We start from the raw sequence: 20,697 nt of genomic DNA, 5'->3' as shown, positions 1-20,697 counted from the left end.
TTTGAGTATATATTTTGTCTAAACTACTCTTTGTTATTAATACAAAGAATCATGATCAATTGCTGAGCTAGATAGCCACAAGTGATTTATCTGAACCGTTTTTGTCAAGAAATTACTACGTCTATATAAGGCCAAAATGATTTTTCAATATAATAGCAATCCACTAAACAAGTGATTTATCCGAACCCTTTTTACCGGTAAATTACTATTTTCCATTTACCTGATAGTACATAATAGCAATCCACTAAACAAGTTACAAAACATTCAAGTCCTCCAAACAAAGTTCGTTGACTCAATTTTCCAAATATAGCTTCTGGAATTGTGAGACCTTCTCCTCATAGCCAGACCACTTGCTGAAATTGTGGAATTTCAATCTCCAAGTTTACACTTCTTACTCTTAATTAGCTAAAATTAAGTTCCTAACTACCTAAACTCTAGTCTCTTCTAACGAGCACGCCTGTTACGCATGATTTAGTAGTTGGATATGCGATTTCATTTCATGATTTCAAGTCATGAGATGAAATCAGTGTTTGGACATGCGATTTCATCTCATGAGATGAAATCTCAAATCATCAAAAATGTATGATTTGGAATTTTAAATCATGATTTCAAAATGTTTAAATGTAAAAACTTGACACATAAATTTATATTTTGTAGAAAAAAGACTCATAAGTTGGTAGATATTTTTAACAATTACTCCCACCAACCATTTACCAACCTCATTAACTTCTACCAACTGTTATTTATGTTTGTATCATGTAGATGATTATATTAAAGAATAGTTACATTACTATTCGTGTTAAATTTTCCTTTTTATTGAACTAAAGTTTGATCAATTGATTTTGTATTTTTTAGAAAGGCGCCCCACAGCAGCGTATTAATTTTGTTATGAAATATGACTTGCTCATTTGGTAAGATTGCATAACAAGTGAAAAGTTTTCATAGTTTTCACAATTTGTAGGGTTTTTATGTCTATAAGAAAAATTATAACTTAAAAATTTTACATTGCATGTCGAAACATAATTTCATTTCATGGTTTCAAATCATTATTTGAAATCATGTCCAAAGATTTAGATTGTTTTGGGAAGACTTCCCGTTTCTTTGTCCCCCTTTAAAGGAGTCTTTTGCTCTGCTTCATCCAAATTTATTCAACAGTATTTGATTGCACAGAGTTTAGAGTTCAAAAAGAGAAGGATAAACTTTTAGAACTGGTAAAGAGTACTATACTTATTATATATCGCTTTTTATGTTGAGAAAAAGAAACCTCCAGCTTAAAGTATCTCGCCAAACTTTCACAAGAAAAGAATGACCACCTATGGGCATGAGAATTATTTACTTTTTTCTTAAAAGTTTTTCACTTTATTTGGAATAAGCAGTGTTTGACCACAAAAAATTTGAAATACAATTTAAGGTGTATTTGGAAAACAACCTAAAACCCTGTTTTCACATTTTACACTTTCAAACAATCAAATATTCTTTGAAAAAACTATAATCAAACACAAGTGCAGTATAGAGTATGGAATCAAAATGACCCAAAAAAAGACGAAGTGAACCAAAATACCTCAAGAAAAAAATGTGATACCAAAGTACTTTTAATGCAGTAATTTACTGCGTTATTAGACTTAACTATAACGACTCAGTTAAGTCCAATAACACAGTAAATTACTGCGTCATTCTATTTTTTTTTTTTTTTTTTGCAAGTTCAATAACGCATTTTTTTTGTGCGTTTTGCTCCCCACGCCTTCTCTGACACTCTCCTTACCCCGCACCCTTCCCCCTCACACTTAACCAATTTTCTAAAGTTTCTAGAGCCACTTCTTATATTACTAGATGGCCTATGGGCCCAACACTTTAAATTATAGTGTATCTATGTATATGTATTTGTGTTTAGATAGTGATAATATATATATATATATATATATATATATATATATATATATATATATATATACATACTATGTTCAAAACACAATTAATATAACATTGTAGTTTGTGCTCCGTATCTAAAACTTTATTATATTCGTGTTTGCTACGAAAATTTATTAATACTTTTTAAAAGAGAAGACTTGTTTAAAAGAAAACTATTTTTCTCTCTTTGATATAAAACAATAGCAATATTTAAACATCAGTTGATACTTTCAATTTTAATTCGATTAATTTAAAGGTGCAAAATACTTATTATTTTTTATCAAATTTTGATTTGGATAATTCTAATTCAAATTATTAAATTAATTTTACATGTTTAAAACGAAACAAATTAGAAATTGATTTTCTATTTAAATGAAGAAATGCTATTTTTTAATTTTTGGTAAATATTCTCGGTTTAGCTCATTTTACTTGTCATGTTGTCTTTTGCATGGTTTTTTAAGGAAACGTGAATTAGAATTAGAATTTGACTAATTTACATTATTCATTATTGATCTTCATTTGATATTAATCTCTTTTCACATTTATTAGAGTAAGAATAAAAATGAAAAAGTAATTAAATTCTATCTTATTTTAAAATATAAATATTTTAAGTATATTTATTTTAGTAAACATAACAAATAAATGATATGGCGGAATAGCAAATACGACGAATTAAATATCTAGATTAGATCTCATGCTAATATAAGAAAAGAAAGGAAATTGTATGTATTTGCCTACTTAACCTTTTGAAGAAAAGTAATAATATGGAGTCCATGTTTTTTGCTCTCCAATAATTTCATTTGCTCTCACTAATGGGTTAATACGCATATGACAATGAATCTACTATTATTGACTTGATGGGGATACTTTGGGAATTACATGAATATTGTTTGATTTTTTAATATATGAGGTGCACATTTTTTTTTTTTTTGACATTTTTTTTTTTTTTAATATGGGGTTTTTTTTTTTTTTTTTTAATGAGTTTGGAGAGGGTGGGGTCCATTTTTTTTTTCATGAGTTTGGAGAGGGTGGAGTCCACCTTTTTTTTTTTTTAATATTGCTTGGCGTTTTTAGTATGGGGTCCACCTTTTTTTTTTTTTAAGAGTGACTGACGACGAAACATGGGTAAACCGATGATTCTATATAGTTGAAAAATTTTAACTATATATAAACCGGCTCTTCTATATAGTAGTAAAGTAATACATATATTATGTTGTAGGGATCCAAAAGGGCTACGTTGGTTGGCTACCCGAATTTTCACTTGTTGGTGAGGTTCGAATCCCCACATTGTAATCTCCTTCCCCTACCCCCTCATGTAATAAAATTAATTAATTTTTTTTAAAAAATATGTTCAAAACACGATTAATATAACATTGTAGTTTGTGCTCCGTATCCAAAACTTTATTATATTAGTGTTTGCTACGAATACAAAGTTGACAAAAATTTATTAATACTTTTTAAAAGAGAAGACTTATTTAAAAGAAAACTATTTTTCTCTCTTTGAGATAAAACAATAGCAATATTTAAACATCAGTTGATACTTTGAATTTTGATTCGATTAATTTAAAGGTGTAAAATATTCTATTGTTAATGTATGTAGATTGGGCCTAAACAATATCTATTATTTTTTTATCAAATTTTGATTTGGATAATTCTAATTCAAATTATTATATTAATTTTACATATTTAAAATGAAACAAAGTAGAAATTTGATTTTCTATTTAAATGAAGAACTTCTATTTTTTAATTTTTGATAAATATTTTTTACTTGTCATGGTGTCTTTTACACGGTTTTTTTTTAAGGAAACGCCAATTAGAATTAGAATTTCACTAATTCACCTTATTAATTATTTGATCTCCATTTAATATTATTTTTTCTTTTATGACATTAATCTCTTTTCACATTTATTAGAGTAAGAAAAAAATGAAAAAGTAATTAAATTCTATCTTATTTTAATATATAAGTATTTTAAGTATGTTGCTGTACAATTATTTTATTTGCTCCCACTAATGGGTTGATACGCATGTGGCAATTGACTTTTTTTATTTTTTTGACATTGTTTGTTTTTTAATATGGGATTCACTTTTTTTTTTTATATATTCCTTGATTTTGTTAATATGGGATCCACTCTTTTTTTCCCTTGAGTTTGGAGATGGCGGGTTCCACTTTTTTTCTTTTCTTGGTTGGTGTTTACTATGGGGCCCACACTTTTTTTTATTATTGGTTGGTGTTTACTATGGGGCCCACACTTTTTTTTTTATATTGGTTGGTATTTACTATGGGGCCTACACTTTTTTTTTTTAAATATTGGTTAGTGGGGCCACACTTTTTTTTTTATTTAAATGGAACGGACGACGAAAGGGAGCCAATCCGGCTCTTTTTTGACATTGTTTGTTTTTTAATATGGTCACTTTTTTTTTTTTTATATTGCTTGATTTTGTTAATATGAGATCCACTCTTTTTTTCCTGTGAGTTTGAAGATGGCGGGTTCCACTTTTTTTCTTTTCTTGGTTGGTGTTTACTGTGAGGCCCACACTTTTTTTATTATTGGTTGGTGTTTACTATGGGGCCCACACTTTTTTTTTTAATATTGGTTGATATTTACTATGGGGCCTACACTTTTTTTAAAAAAAATATTGGTTGGTGGGGCCACCCTTTTTTTTTATTTAAATGGAACGGACGACGAAAAAGGGAGCCAATCCGGCTCTTCTATATAGTTAATAATGCTTGCTTTTTCTTTTTTTTTCTTTTAATTTTTACTTGTCTGCTTTTTAAGCATAAAAATCAAAATAAGCACTTAAAAAATCTTTTCATAGAAGAAAAAGTAACAGCGTGCTTAAAACTTTCATTTAAATATTAGTTTTCAACTTTGTACTTTCTCCATAAACATAAAGATGAAATTTTAAGTAGAATTGACGCATTGAAATATGACGTGAAAATGCAATCATAATTTTTGGGAAAATGAGTAATTCGAATAGTAAAAATATTATTCCATATTTTTGTGATAATATTTGATCAAGTCATTTATCTTGTGTACAACCTAAAAGATAAATTAAATGAGTGTAAACTATTACAGTTTAGATTTAATTATGTATCTTTATAGTCTTTAACATCAATAATAGCAATACATTACACAAAATTTAAAATATCCGTTTCAATTTATGTGAACCTTTTCGGAGTACGAGGGTCAAACTTTATAACTTTGATCTTAAATTTTGTCATAGATTTTTCAAGTTTGTAAAAATAAAATTTATATATTTAAAAACTATATAAAAAGTACTATAAGTCATCATAATTTATAATTCAAATATTTAGAAAAAATGTAAGGAAAACGTGGTCAAAGAACCACCTCAAAGACTCTCCAAATAGTAATAGGTTCACGTAAATTGAAATAGAGGAAATTTTAACGTTATATACAAAAAATTTAAATATATGGGATAATATTTATACTATTCGAATTACTTATTGATTTAGTGTAAAATCTAGAACTGTAATATAAACTAACATTAAAATATTATTATATTTTAAATTTTGTGTAATGTATTGAAATTATTGATGTTAAAGAGTATAAAGATACATGACTAGATCCAAAACTGTAATAGTTTATATCGTTTAATTTTAAGTAGAATTTACACATTAAAAATTTACACAGATAGTTTATAAACTATTACAGTTCCATCAAATAATGTTAGTTTATAATACTAACACTAAGATATTATAATATAAGAAGTGCCTCTAGAAACTTTGGAAAATTGATTAAAAAGTGGGAGATGGAGGGGTGGGAGAGGGGGGGGGGGGGGTAAGGAGAGTGTCAGAGAAAGGGTGGGAAACAATGGAGAGTCCGGAACAAAAATGACCTTAAAAAAGAACTTTTGAACCAAAATACCCCAACAAAAAAAAAAGGTGACAGAAGTACCTTTAACGCAGTAATTTACTGCGCTAAAGGACTTAACCGTGACGGAGCGGTTAAGTCCTTTAACGCAGTAAAATACTGCGTTATAGAACCCGGTAAAAAAAATTGGTCAACTTTTTTTCTCGCAACGCTTAGTGTTTTTTTCATACTTTGATCAACGATTAGTCGTGTGTCAGGACTCCGAAACGTCAATATTTTATATAGAACCTGATATTTTTTTCTGTGTACAATAATGTAGGCTCAATACATCAAGGATACGTAAACGTTCGAATCGTCATTTTAGGGGTTAAAAAGGTGCCCGAAATAAGTTTTGTTTGAAAACTTTGGGTTTAAGTGTTCTATTTTTGTAAGGTTATTTTAGTCAACTTTATATGTCGAGAAAATCAATCAGCTTTATTGTCGAAAATTGAAACCACAAAAGTGAAATTGACTCTCACAGCTACATTGCCTCGGGATTTTTACGTTGAAATCTATTGCGTATCATCATATTATAAGTAAAGAAAACTAAAAACTTAACGCCAATTTGGGGAAAAATTAAAATTGAATAAGATAACAGGTGTTTTTTTAAAAATCGGCTCGGCCAAACTGCCTTGCGGCAGTTGTCCGCATAGATCTCGAACAAATACGCAAAATCAAAAAAAAAAATCGCATAAAACGGACATTCCACCGCAAAGTTATGACGATCTAAAGTTTGACCACTTTACAACTAGTTTTTCTCCCTATACTTTTTAGAATTCGATTTATATTCAAAATAAAGTTATGTCTCGATTAAAAAACAACACGCTTAAATCAAAACCTTAAAAAATAAAGCATTTAAACCTAAAATTTTTAAACAAAACTTACTTCGGGTACCTTTTCAACCCCTAAAATGACGATCCGAACATTTACGTATCCTTGATGTATTGACCCTACATTTTAGTACACAGAAAAAAATATCAGGTTCTATATAAAATATTGACGTTTCGGATTCTTGACACACAACTAATCGTTGGTCAAAGTATGGAAAAAACACTAAATGTTGCAAAAAAAAGATTTATTAAAATAAGATGTTGCGATCTTTTTATCGAAAAAAAACACTAAATTTTCCTTAAGTGTGTTATTTTTTAATGAGTAACTTTATTTCGAATAAGTTGCAAAAAAAAAAAAATCGCATAAATCGGACATCCGATCGCAAAGAATCGCGTATATTCGAAATAAAGTTACGCTTTAAAAAATAACACACTTAAATCTAAACCCTAAAAATAAAAAAACTTTAAGTTAATAACAACAAGTCTTCAAACAAAAATTGACGTCTATGTATATAGAACACTTAAACGTAAAGTGTTCAAACAAAACTTACTTCGGGCACCTTTTTAACCCCTAAAATGACGATCCGAACGTTTACGTATCCTTGATTATTGAGCCTACATTACTGTACGCAGAAAAAAATATCAGGTTCTATATAAAATATTGACGTTTCGGAGTCTTGACACACGACTAATCGTTGGCCAAAGTATGGAAAAAACACTAAATGTTGCAAGAAAAAAAGCTGACCAATTTTTTTTTTTTTTTAACTGGGTTCTATAACGCAGTATTTTACTGCGTTATAAAAAAAATTTGCTGGGTTCTATAACGCAGTATTTTACTGCGATAAAGTACTTAACCACGCCGTTACGGTTAAAACCTTTAACGCAGGAAAATACTGCGCTAAAGGTACTTATGTCACCTTTATTTTTTGTTAGGGTATTTTGATTCAAAAGGTCTTTTTTGGGGTCATTTTTGTTCCGGACTCAACAATGGATGGTTTTGCAAAGCGCATAAAAAAAGTGTGTTATTGAACTCGTAAAAAAAAAAAACAGAATGATGCAGTAATTTACTACGTTATTGGACTTAACTGAGCCGTTACAGTTAAGTCTCATAACGCAGTAAATTACTGCGTTAAAGGTACTTTCATACCACATTTTGTTCTTGAGGTACTTTGGTTCGCTTCATCTATTTTTGGGTTATTTTGGTTCCGGACTCGTGCATTATATATACCATTAGACTCTAAAAGACAGGTGCCACTTGCGGTTAATTCAGGAAAAAAACATAAGACTCCGGACAACCATTGTGTCCTGTTGCAGTTATATATTTACTCCTTCCCATGGGTGTTTAGTTTACACTGACCTGAGCAATTTAACCTGGTAGTCAATTGTGGTAGTGAAACTAACATATTATTATCACTTAACCGCGATAGATGCGTGTATGACACATGTCTTGCACTACTTGAGTCTGTCTACGTGAAACACCTAAATTAAGGCTTTAAGAGTTGAAGATTTTAAACTTTATCTAAGATTATTTTTATTTTTTATCCCCGAAAAATGTTACTATCAAAATTACCTGCTTCATACGTAGGAATAATTGCAGAGTTATACAGTAACATAATAAAGTATGTTTTTGATAATTTAGGCGATACTACAGAGACATAGAAATAAATGGATTGGGCTCCTCTCCATTTCTCTTCTCTCCATTTTCCCCAAGTTCTAGCTTGGATTAGAAACACATGATATAGATTAAAATTAATGGCTAAGATTTAATTTACGAAAATAAGGCCCTAACCATGGTTTAGATAATTAATAGCTTGTCCATAAATATATTAAAAGTTTTTTCTCTCTCTTCCTACTTTTTTTCCAGACGATACTAGTGCTGGAACTTTTTAATGTTTAGTATTCTTGAATTTAATAAAATATCATAAAAATAAAAAATAAAAACTATTATAGTAATACCTATATAAACTAATAGTTGTCTTTATTTTTGTCTGTGATATTTCATAAGTAAATACTTTCTCAGTTTCGTTTAGTATTTTAAAAGTAATAGTTTTTCTCATTTTTTCATTAGACTTAGTCCAAAAAAAATTCAAACCACCAAAGAGAGGAAGAGAACGCAAAAAAGAAAAAAGGAATAATACAAAGAAACTAATAAAACAAAAATACAAATAAATCCGTGTGTTAGATTTTTCTATGTGTATTATTCTTCAATTAATTTAATTATTCTCGTCTACAATATGTTTACAGAAGGACAGGAAATGAGACAGATTAGTATCCTCTGGAAAAAATGTAGGAAGAGAGAGAAAAACTTTTAATATATTTATGGACAAGTTATTAATTATCTAAATTATGGTTGGAGTCTTACTTTAGTAAATTAAATCTTAGCCATTAATTTTAACCAATGACATGTGTCCTTAATCCAAGCTAGAACTTGGGGAAAATGAAGAGAAGAGAAATGGAGAGGAGCCCAATCCGAAATAAATTATCTGCACAGATGATTGCAAAACAATTATCAGAATTTTACTGAAACTCGCAAAATATCACTAGGACAAATCAGTGCCAAAACAGGGCTGAAATATCCAATACAAGCCGGTAAACCAAAAGAAAAAAAAAATCCATCCCAGGGTTATTTGTATCATAGTATCAACTGTAGCATAACAAATGCAAAGCTCAACAACCTCCTCAATTTATCCAATTTAAAGGAAAGTGGCCAAGGCAATTGAAGACACACTGAGCAGAAAACTGGCCAATATGGTCGTTGAGGACGAAGCGGGAGGAGGAGCACTAACACCAGGAGTGGAACTTGAAGGTCCAGCAGCAGACGGTGTAGGTGCACAAGCTTCTGGTTGAGTGGAAAAGGATGGAGAAGGTACAGTAGGAGTGGTTGGATTGCTCGGGTTAGGCGAGTTGGCTCCTGAAGGTCCTGCAGCAAATGGTGTAGGTGGGTTGGCTCCTGGAGTACCGGTGCTGGACACTGTAATAACTAATTTTTGGCCATTTTGGCAATGTCTGCCAAAAGTGCAAATAAAATAGTGATCTCCAGCAGAGTCAAGAGTTACATTTGCTGGTCCTGTCATTATGGGATTGCCTATGGCATTCTGCGAATTGCACCCATCGAACGAAGTTTTCTGTACTTGCAGCACGTCATGTTGGTTGGTCATAAAATTGAAAACTGTAAAAAAAAAAAAAAAAGGCAACATAACATGAATAAGGCACTCAAAATTAGCTTAGATTGACGGATATAACATAACATGAATAAGGCACTCAAAATTAGCTTAGATTGACGGATATCTCAAAGAAATTAAGTGTACCTAGAGTGTCACCAACCCTGAAAGTTTTCCCAGCAGCCCAATTTGTGTAAGCTGCCGCGCCATTGCTCGGTATGGTCCAACCCATGTTGTCCCCGACCACATGCACCGTTTGGGCTGTTGCATCTTGCACCCAACTTGCGACGAGTAAAGCACCAAAGACGACCATGCATAGCATTTTGTCCATGTCTTTTAGTATTTGGTAACTTTCTTAATTCTTTCGAATGATTGGAACGGATATCCTATTTATCACAACTGAGGAAGTTGATGATTGCTAGTTTGCTAGGGAAGGATATGAGATACCTAATGCTAGGAATATGGCTCTATATATACAAGGGAAGGGATTTTGAATTGGTCTAATGAATTAACTTGCATGGTGGTAGGTCTGCAGGAATGGTGGGAAATCAAAGTAGGAATTAATGTTTGCTTGGACCTTCGAGACATTAACAAGAAAATTAGCTAGAACGAACGCAAAAGAGATGTTAGAACATCGGGCTAATTCAACTCCCAAAATAATCAAATGAAGCAAGTCGACGGACACTTGACTTTGAACTTTCCCTTTTACTGTTCGTGGACTTCACAATTTTGCCGTACGATTTACGAAGTTGATTTGCAACTGGTAAGTAAGTACTAATTAGTTCCTCTCGCCCTATTAAAAATTGAAGAAGATATTTTTGGTAGCTTATTTCCGATGAGTATTTTGTGTAAGCTACTCTTTGTAATTTATACAAATAATCGTGTTACTAAACATTGTATACATAAGTTAAAAATTATTTTTATGTATATAAAATACAATAAATGTTACATCCCCTTAGTTTATTCATATGTTCACGATCTATATATCCCGAATTTCATATCTACTTATTCCGAATAAAGATTCTTACTCTCGCTGATAGTGTCATACATAATAGCAATCGACATAACAATTTCCAAGCCATTAAAGTACTCCAAACAACGTTCATTCACTCCAATATGGCTTCTAGAATTGAGAGACCTTCTCCTCACATCCAAGCCACTTGCTGAAATGGTGGAATTCCAATCTCTCAAATTTACACTTCCTACTCTTAATTGGCTGGAAGTTTTGTCTGAACTCTAGCCTCTTGTAACTGTTGGAATTCTTACGGAAAATACTTCATCACGAACACGTGTAAAGACTTTTCTTCATCACGAACACTTGTGGGGAACTTCTCTTCATCATGAACACTTGTAGGAACATCTTCTAAGCTTGAGGAAAATACTCGATCACGAACAATTGTAGAGAATTCTTCGTAGCTTGAGGCATGTCAATGGCACTGTCCTTAAGGATATTTCACCCCGTATGGGTGTATAACCCAGGATTCAACAAGCTCTTCTAGTACAAAACTAGGAGCCAGAATCTAACAAAGATTTATCTCAAAATAAAACCCAGCACACAAAAATATGGGAGGAAGAAGTATTCTTGATATATTTCTTTTCTACATCCTTCAACAGTGAAGCACAAGAAATTATATAAGCAAACCAAACGGGCAGAGGGCAACGTTCAAATTTAAGGAATATTAAAAGCCTTACAGGCTAGCTATTCAATGTGTAAGAATTGATAAATGAGTGAATACTCATTTAACACAAATAATGAGTGAATACTCATTTAACACAAATAATTTGTGAACAATGGTGAAGGATATTTGTTCTTGTGATAAGGAAAGAGATTAATGGATTAATAATTAGTCATTAAGGCTATTCAAGAGCAAAGTCAAATTTTTATTACAAAGACGTTACTCTGACTTTGGAAATATTCAAAGATGATTATTTTCTTTTTGAGATATTATAATTATTTTTATAACAATCCCCCACTATCTCAAAAAGAATAATAATAAGGAATAGAATGAAATAAGAAATTTTGCTGGGTTTTCACATAAGAGTATAATGCGTCGAATCTGGTGTCTCGTAGAATATGAACTAGACCTAGATAAAATAAGATTAAACTTACAGAATAATTGGTGAAGTTTAGAACTTCTATGAACCAAAAAATTCTTTTGTAAGTCTAGGGTCTTATTCTATTACATTATACTCGCACAATCTTTGTCGTTATCACGATTTTGCGCTATGAGGCCATGCGCGTGTCCTGGTATTCATGAGTGCTCTAGAAATCTGTCACAATTTCATAGAAGCGGCACCACTCCACACTCATATAGGTCCAATCATCAAGTGTATTCTGCAGAGCAATACACCACCTATAAAGGATATGAATTGGATTAAGAGTTTATAACCCAGCCGCACTTTACCTTGCAGAATTGCACTATATTCACACATCATAGGAAGGGACATAATTTTTATAGTGCATTCTTGATCAACTAATAACTTGTTATTACCCATATGAACCTAATTCATGGGATCTCCAATAACATAGGTTGGGTTACCATCATTGTTGATCTTCTCAAATTGACTAAAAAAAATTCCATTCCCCTCGATGTTTCTTATAGTCTGTGAATTGATCAGATTCACCTCCAACTTCACATAATTTACATAATTAATTTCATCTCACAGCAGTTGCTTTAACACATTATGTCTCAAATATATATTTTTATTTTTGCCATTGAAAAATATTTTTTTCGCTATAGCTATGGCAATCACAATGTATAGACACAAAATTATTGTTGGTTTTATTCCAATTGGAATACTTGTTAAAAGGTCTCTTAACCATTCAACCTCATTACCAACCAACTCCAAAATAGTAAATTCACTTTAGTTGATTTCCATGTTATGGAACCCCCACCAAAAATAAACTCATAACCACTCGTAAATTTTGATATTCACTCAGCATCATTGTACCCTCTAGTACAACAAAATTAAATCCACTACATTTGTACCATAATTATGGCACCTCACAAATGTTTATTTTTTCTTCCAAAAATGAGTAGCATAACAATAACAAGACACCCCCACACTTTCATATATTTCAGTCTAAAGAATATTCTTTCTATAATTCACAAGAAATATTTTCCCTCCAATTTGTTTCTTCTCCCAGTATCACCATAATAATTAAGTCATACTATCTCTTACTTATATATAATAAAATAATATAAAACGTACACAGAGAGCACCCGACAAACATTTCTAATTTTCTCACTCTCTTAGTTTTAAACACAATCAGTTACAATTGAATTCAAATGGTCTGTCATGGTTTTCAAAAGCAACGTCTGAATTTTAATGGAATAATTATACTATTATGACACATTAATATAATATTAAATTGTAAATCCACACATAAATTTTTGAGATATAATTTTTTTTTTTCCACATAAGAAAAGTATAAACTTTCATTTTCTTAATATAAGAAATAATTTTTTTTTTCCACATAAGAAAAGTATAAACTTTCATTTTCTTAATATAAGAAAAAACTAACATATTCAAGTGTAACATGTCATAAATCATATGAATCAATCAAGTAAACAAAGTATTAACATTTTCATCTTGAAAATTATTAGGCACTGATAAACCATGGTTGCAATACTCATCGTCTACAATTTTTTTTTTTTTTTTTTTTAACACCTTATTCAAATTCAAACAAAACCTTCACACAACTTTTTCTAATAATCTCATAGTAATCAAATTCGTTCAACTATTAGGAACATGTACCACCTCTGTTAATGCTAACCTTTTTCAAATGTGAGTTTTAAGAAGAATTTTTTTTTTTTTTTTTCATTCTAAGAACTTGAGTAGTTCTTGAATCACCAAATGAATAAATCATTTTTCTTCTTCAACTTGGGTGTAGGACACAAAACTGTATTAGCACTTAGTAGCACCAATGTCTAACCACCAATCTCTCACATTAGCCACAAGATTTGTTTGAGAAGTAACCACTATAATTTATATCATCCGCTTAGTCAAACTTATTTTTACTTAGCGGGATTATCATTTCTCCGAATCTTCTTCTACATCGAGGGATATATTGGCTTAATTGGCCACACAAAATTCCATCGAAAATATAGACATATAATATCGTCACTTACCTCTGTGAACATAAAAGTCCACTTGTCCTTCACTTCAATCACCCATACTGCTATGATCAAATGTTAATATCCATGCCGGAGTACGCCCTTGTTGTCCTCCCTTCAGACCCCATTCCACGAAAGGGCCTGCTTCTTTGACTCCATATCCAGGAAAATAATTATCATATTAAAATTTATTTTAACATAGTAGAATTATTGAAAAATCAAATCAAACAGTAATACAAGAAAAAAAATAACTTTTCCTTCCCTTTAATTTCACGGACTTTTGAACGCAAATTTAAACACAATAATGCCATCTTCCAGAAGTCAAGGAACGTGCACTTGTTTACATGTACCAGTCATTCGAGTCTTCTTTGTAATTGATATTTTTCGTAAGAACATAGTATAAAATATCCTTAAGATTGTTGGAAATCTTACGGAAAATACTTCATCACGAACACGTGTAAGGACTTTTCTTCATCACGAACACTTGTGAGGACTTCTCTTCATCACGAACACTTGTAGGAACATCTTCTAAGCTTGCGAAAAATACTTGATCACGAACAATTGTAGAGAATTCTTCGTAGCTTGAGGCATGCCAATGACTGCCGTCATGGATATTCCACCCCGTATGGGTGTATCCCAGCATTCAACAAGCTTCTTCTAAGATAAAACTGGAGCGAAATCTAACAAAGATCTATCTCAAAATAAAACCCAGCACACAAAAATATGGGAGGAAGAAGTATTCTTGATATATTTCTTTTCTACATCCTTCAACAGTGAAGCAAAAGAAATTATATAAGCAAACCAAACGGGCAGAGGGCAACGTTCAAATTTAAGGAATATTAAAAGCCTTAAAGGCTAGCTATACAATATGTAAGAATTGATACTCATTTAACACAAATAATGAGTGAATACTCCTTTAACACAAATAAACTAACGGAACAATGGCTGAAGGATATTTGTTGCTGTGATAAGGAAAGAGATTAATGGATTAATAATTAGTCATTAAGGCTATTCAAGAGCAATGTCAAATTTTTATTACAAAGACGTTACTCTGACTTTGGAAATATTCAAAGATGATTATTTTCTTTTTGAGATATTATAATTATTTTTATAACAGTAACAACCTCTTTTGTGACGCATGATATAGATTCTTTTTGAAAGGCTCCCCTTTTCTTCGTCTCCTTCCCCAAACTCAGCGTCTCATGCTGTTCTCCATCCAAATTTATGTGATAATATTCAATTGGCATGACGTTCAACAAAGTAAAAAAGAACTTACGATCCAACTTAAATCATATATATTCATGTAGCTATATCGATATATCATCTCACAACAGGTAATATGAGATACTTTCATTCTGTTCTGAGAAACTACAAAAATAAGTACCACAAAACAGGAGTGGTATATTATTCATCATTTTCCTGTTGCCTTATCCGTCTTAGGCAAGGCCGCAGCACCATAACGACGAATTACGCCACTGCTTTGCCCCAGTAAACAAAAAATCAACTATTTGTGCAAAGAAATGAACTACATAGTTGATTATTTTGGGAGTTCATACTACCTTGATCTAGTATGCGAATCCCACAATAAACAAGCGGCTATCCATGTTAGTAAGAGAATAGAACACCATAATATATCACAAAGCGCAGATCACAGATGCAATGTCACAGAAAGATCAGCAAAGTTGACCCCCTAAAAAGCTTAATCCTAAACTAATAAACATACTACTGCAATCGTCCAAGCAAATCCCAGTGAGACGGATGAAAACATGCACTGGGCGAAGGCGTAATTTACTTTATTTAGCTTAGATGGCTACACTCAACAACTAATAGGAGCAGCAGATTGATGCTGTGGGGTATGTGCCCGCTCTGGTTGGTTAATCTTGCCATTATCCATTACATGATCAGCCCTATTCTTATTTTTCTCTTCTTCCAGCGACCTATGCTCTCCAAGGTTCTCGCAGAAATCACTAGTTTTCCCAACAAATGCAGGGTCCTGAATGTTGCACGTCTCACTTCCCGAGACAGGAATATCTTGAGTCATATCATCTGCACTGCTGTCTATGGCAATCTGGGAGTGTAAATTTTCTCCATATCCCCGTTTATCCTCGACTTCTGTTCCTGCTTCAGCAGCCTTTGTTTCTCCAATTGCAGCATTTGAAACCACTCCCTGGAAATTGTCCTTGTCCATGGGATCATTGTGGACGTTGGCATCAATTGCGATGGTCTCCTCTATATAATTTTCAGCCATTTTACCTCCATCCTCAACCTGACAGTCATCACTGGCCTGGATTTTAACCTCTCTATCAGACATTTTCTCTTTTTTGTTGTGCTCTGTATCTTCCCTATTAGCCCCCATCTCATCCTTCTCCTTGTCCTCCATTTTATCCTTGTCCATGGAATCTTTCTGGACCTTGGCATCCATTGCGATGGTCTCCTCTGTACCATTTTCAGCCATTTTACCTCCATCGCGAATCTGAGTGTCATCACTGGCCTGAGTTTTCTTCTCTGAAATAACTCTATCAGACATTTCCTCTTCTTTTTTTTGATCTATATCTTCCTTATCAACCCCCATGTCGTCCTTCTCGTTATCCTCCATTTCATTTTCTACTACATTCTCCTCCTCTAAGCTTTCCCTTTCTTCTTTGCCAGATTCCATATCTATCTTGTCAAAGTTTTCCTTCTCTACATTTGCAACATCTGTTTCTTTAGCTTTATTTGCATCCGAGGATGTACGGCGTCGTTTCTTTGTCGGCTCAAGCAATGCTGGAGGTGGCATTGCCTTAACCTTCTCAAGGATACGTGCTGATCTTCTCGGAGCCTCACCAGTAGTCCAATCAAATTCTGATATACCAGGATTACCATCGTGTGTTTTCAGGTACTTCACCAACTGCCTGCGATTCCTGATCTCCTCTCCTGTTGAAGCAACAAATACAACCTCATTCTTCTTTATTTTACCCACTTTCTTCGGCATGACCTGCAAAGCAACAGAGAGAGAAACAGAAACATCGTAAGGTACCCAAGCTCACTAGGAAAGACCATGCTTAATTCGCTTATGTAAGCTATTTCTTTTCTCCAAAGGACTGCTATGGCCACAGGACAGTTATAATTCAATAATCCAGGTAGCTTTCGCACACTGATCTTTTCATACACTCACTAATAGCGAGACCTAAACATGGTAATGGATTTATCTAGCTTGGAAACCAGAATTATTCAAAAATTACACAAAATAGATGCTAAAAATTGTTAGGTGTCTATGCCACGGACTTTGCCAGACTTTATGATGGTAAAAATTGTGCCATCTGGTTGCCAAGGTTTGGAGCATAGCTTACTCAAATTTTTGGCTAGTTAGTGACAACAACACTAATATTGAAAAATTCTTGTTCAGTTGGTTTACTATTCATTTCTTTTGCCTCTTTCAATGCCATTTGACAAGTTGTGAATGGCATTGAGAAGAGGTCTTCATCTACTAGTAGTATGAAATTACTATTCTTGAATGTTACGAAAATATCAGGTAGCCCCTTCACATCTGCCTCAGTTCCAAGTTACAGCTTCCTTCAGAAGTCAGAACTAATGTTTGTTCAGTAACATTTGAAAGCTCAGCCAGCAACTCACTTATCAGCTCAAAAAAAGGGGATTAGCATGCAGTTCCGCTGATCCCAATTGATTTGACTTAAGTTCGAATATATTGTTGTCACTCTCAGTTCATTGTAAGCTCCAATTCTTTGCTCTAATAGAAATTGACCTCAGGGCTACTAAAAACAATCAGCTTCTAACAGATGATTGCCAATTCAAAAGTTTCAAATCTTCAGTAAATCATTCCATTTTCTATTTCCCCTGATCTCAATCGTTTATAGACCACGGTTCTTCTATCTCCCATCTTCTAACCCAATCAATATAGGCTCAGAAAAGAAAAGAACAGATATAACTAGACATGTTAGCAAGTAACTGAAATTGGGGGGAAATAGCAGAAATAATCAAAAGAAACCGCAAGAAAGAGATTGAGAAGACATACAGGATACAGTAGCATATATTAAAGACTAGCAAAAGAATAGTATTACAATCGCAGCAAAGTGTAATTCTGCTAAAGCACAATCAACGACACTAGAAAAAAGCTGAGGAAGAAAGAAAGGAATACCAATTTCTTCCAAGACGGAGGTGCAGGAAGCTCCAAAGGCAAAACTTCATTCTTCTCCATATTGTTACTAGCTCTTATCCTCTCCTCCAAAATTCAAGCTCAAAAACTACACTTCCTCTGTTTTAGTTCTGTTGGTGCGTCAGTAAAATAAAAATCAGCTTGCTTTAATACATAAAGCCGCCCAAAATGTACGAAACCGCCTCAAGCACGCAACGGAAACATCACACGTGCCACCAAGCCAAGTTTCCAGGACCCTTTATCACCTCCACAATAACTTATTTTATTAGTAATATGCAATCTAAGAGTTACAAGTGTTAACTTTGACAGATAAATTCGTCCATTAAAAGCTGCTACAGGATAGGGTGACTACTGTTCTCCTAGTCTGTGATTTATGAGTTGGACACGTGGTATCTGCAGGGTTAATCTCATTGATGAAACGACGTGCACCATTTGGAGAGAGACGTATATGCTTCACGCTTTACATGAGTGTGTTTAATTCACATCGAAATGGTGACCGTTGGATTTGTCGGTGACACGAGACGCACAGCCTTGTTGTTCTGGTCCTGTTAAACAAGAGCATCGATCTCGTGCCACGCCGTGTTGTTTGTGTGGATAACGTTCCCCAAAAACGCTATTAACTGAATTTAAACATAGGATTTTGGGTCCGGACAGTCACTTTCTCTTTCTTTCTTACGCAACCTCCTTTTTTTTTTTTTTAATAGTCAAAGGACTGTTACCTTGGGGCATATTTTAACTCAAATTTGTCAAGTAAAATATATTCAAAAGATATTTGAGAGGATGCGCATTAATGAATCATGAGCAACAGCCTTGTTGATAAAGCTGTTCTAGTGCGACGGATTTCACATTCGGTGCAATACATCAATTAGTAACTGATTTTTCTACCAAAATGATTGATCATCTACATATTTGCAGGCTTAGTAATCGAACTTTGATTATTACAAAGCAAACATATTGCCGAAACAATTGAATACTTAAAAAGTTCAATACATAGAATAAGGAAAAACTATTTACCTTGAAATAATAAACAGAAATAGGAAACAATACTGATAATTAACATTTACTCTAATGATCTTCTCATGATTCAGCTGAATTGAACACATTTAGGAATCTGCCCAACATACTCCGCAATATGGTGGTAGCTCAAGTCTACATTGGGCTAGTTTTAGCACGGTACCTGAAATAGAAGTCCAATAAGACGGCCCAATCGCAAAGAGCAGTAGAATTGATGGGCCTGGATAATATGTTTAGAAACTAAAGAAACGAAGAACATTTTTTTGCACGGATTGCCCTTCGTTTGGGGTGGTCTTTAAATTTTGCCACTCAAATTTGTGGTCTTTAAATTTTGCCCTTCATATTTGTGGTCTTTAAATTTTGCCCTTTGCTTGGAAAGATGAGCGAATACATGAAATTCGGGTTCGAACCCCCGCTCAAGCATAAAATAAAAAAATAATTTCGCAAGGCGGGACTAGGGGAGTGTATGCGGATCCGGCAAGATACAATCTTTAAGAAAAAGTTAAAGTTATGCGGATCCGGCATAACTAAAAGTCTGCCCCTCAGGCAAATCGCCCCCCTCACGTGACTTTTAGTTAAACATAACTAAAAGTCTGGGAGGGGCATATAAAATTTAAACTTTGCCTTATAAGGCAAACTTTTTTTTTGGTTGAAAGTCTATTTTATTCCATCCAAAAAACTTGTACAGCACAAAGTTGAAGCTGACCTTCAACTGTACATGGTAAAATTCCTACTCACTAACTTGTATAAGTCAAACTAGGAGCAACTATTACATTAAAAAAACAACGACGATTTTTAATCAACTACGCTTAACTAGGGATAGCAATTCATAGCGGCAAAGCTCTCTGCCATTTGAAATTGTTCCTGCCTTGGATGTGAATATGTTGTGCAATCTCTCTGCCAAAGTCTATCGGAAGAAAGCGAGTATTTTGAAATGCGAGTAGGTAGCATACCAAAAATGCGGCAAGTATTTTGAAATGTCTAACGTAGTGAGATCCGTTCGATTTCATCTTGCCCAATTCTTCTAGTGTACCAATGCAACAATCTACAATCCTTTTGTGATGGAGCATTCAAAATAAAGATGGGAAAATATTTCTTGGTAATGGAATGGGAAAATATTTACGAAGTCATCAACGATTTGCTAATCTGTTGTAGCAAAGTGTGAATTTATATACGGATGGACATTTGGTTGTAGCATAATACTTTTCCATGTAACTTTCTTGAAAAAATACATATATATGCTTCAAGCAAAGTTTGCCCATAAGGCATAAGTATGCCCCCCATCGGCATAAGTTTGGTAAATCCTTAACAAATTTATGCCGATGGGGGCATAATCTTTTATGAGATAATAGTCAAAATACCCCCCAACGTTTGACCAAAATGCCAACTACACACCGATGGGAAAATATTTCTTGCAAAATGGCCCTTTTTTGCGATGTGGCGATCAATCTGCCAACCCCCAAATATGGCGGTCCACACGCGCACGGCCCCGTGCCACGTGTTTAATTTTGCCCCATTTTTTATTAATTTGAATTTGTATCTGTCCTCCATCTTGGTTTCTTCAAAAAAAAAAAAATCTCTCAATTTTCCATACTCCATTTTTATTAGGTTTATTACATCAAAATACCCCTGAACTATACT

At 33.1% G+C, this 20,697-nt stretch overlaps 2 protein-coding genes across 3 annotated transcripts; both read right to left on the bottom strand.

Moving 5' to 3' along the window:
• Positions 1-9,228: 9,228 nt before the first annotated feature.
• On the bottom strand, positions 9,229-10,226 carry LOC132044754 (cucumber peeling cupredoxin-like). The gene is made up of 2 exons (XM_059435261.1): positions 9,919-10,226; positions 9,229-9,779 (listed from the first exon to the last, which is right to left on the bottom strand). The coding sequence occupies exons 1-2, from the start codon at positions 10,100-10,102 to the stop codon at positions 9,304-9,306; spliced, it is 660 nt and encodes a 219-aa protein (XP_059291244.1). The 5' UTR covers positions 10,103-10,226; the 3' UTR covers positions 9,229-9,303.
• Positions 10,227-15,494: 5,268 nt separating this feature from the next.
• On the bottom strand, positions 15,495-18,589 carry LOC132044746 (methyl-CpG-binding domain-containing protein 11-like). Of its 2 annotated transcripts, XM_059435249.1 has the most exons (3): positions 18,025-18,589; positions 16,456-16,863; positions 15,495-16,362 (listed from the first exon to the last, which is right to left on the bottom strand). In XM_059435249.1, the coding sequence occupies exons 1-3, from the start codon at positions 18,082-18,084 to the stop codon at positions 15,706-15,708; spliced, it is 1,125 nt and encodes a 374-aa protein (XP_059291232.1). In that variant the 5' UTR covers positions 18,085-18,589; the 3' UTR covers positions 15,495-15,705. The 2 variants fall into 2 exon arrangements, with proteins under 2 accessions (XP_059291232.1, XP_059291230.1); XM_059435247.1 differs by having other exon boundaries at positions 15,495-16,863.
• Between the last annotated feature and the right edge of the window lie 2,108 nt (positions 18,590-20,697).

This window comes from Lycium ferocissimum, unplaced genomic scaffold (assembly GCF_029784015.1).
Source record: "Lycium ferocissimum isolate CSIRO_LF1 unplaced genomic scaffold, AGI_CSIRO_Lferr_CH_V1 ctg518, whole genome shotgun sequence".
NCBI lineage: Eukaryota > Viridiplantae > Streptophyta > Magnoliopsida > Solanales > Solanaceae > Lycium > Lycium ferocissimum.
Note: the sequence above shows the minus strand (reverse complement) of the source record. Positions and strands in the feature narration are given on the sequence as shown.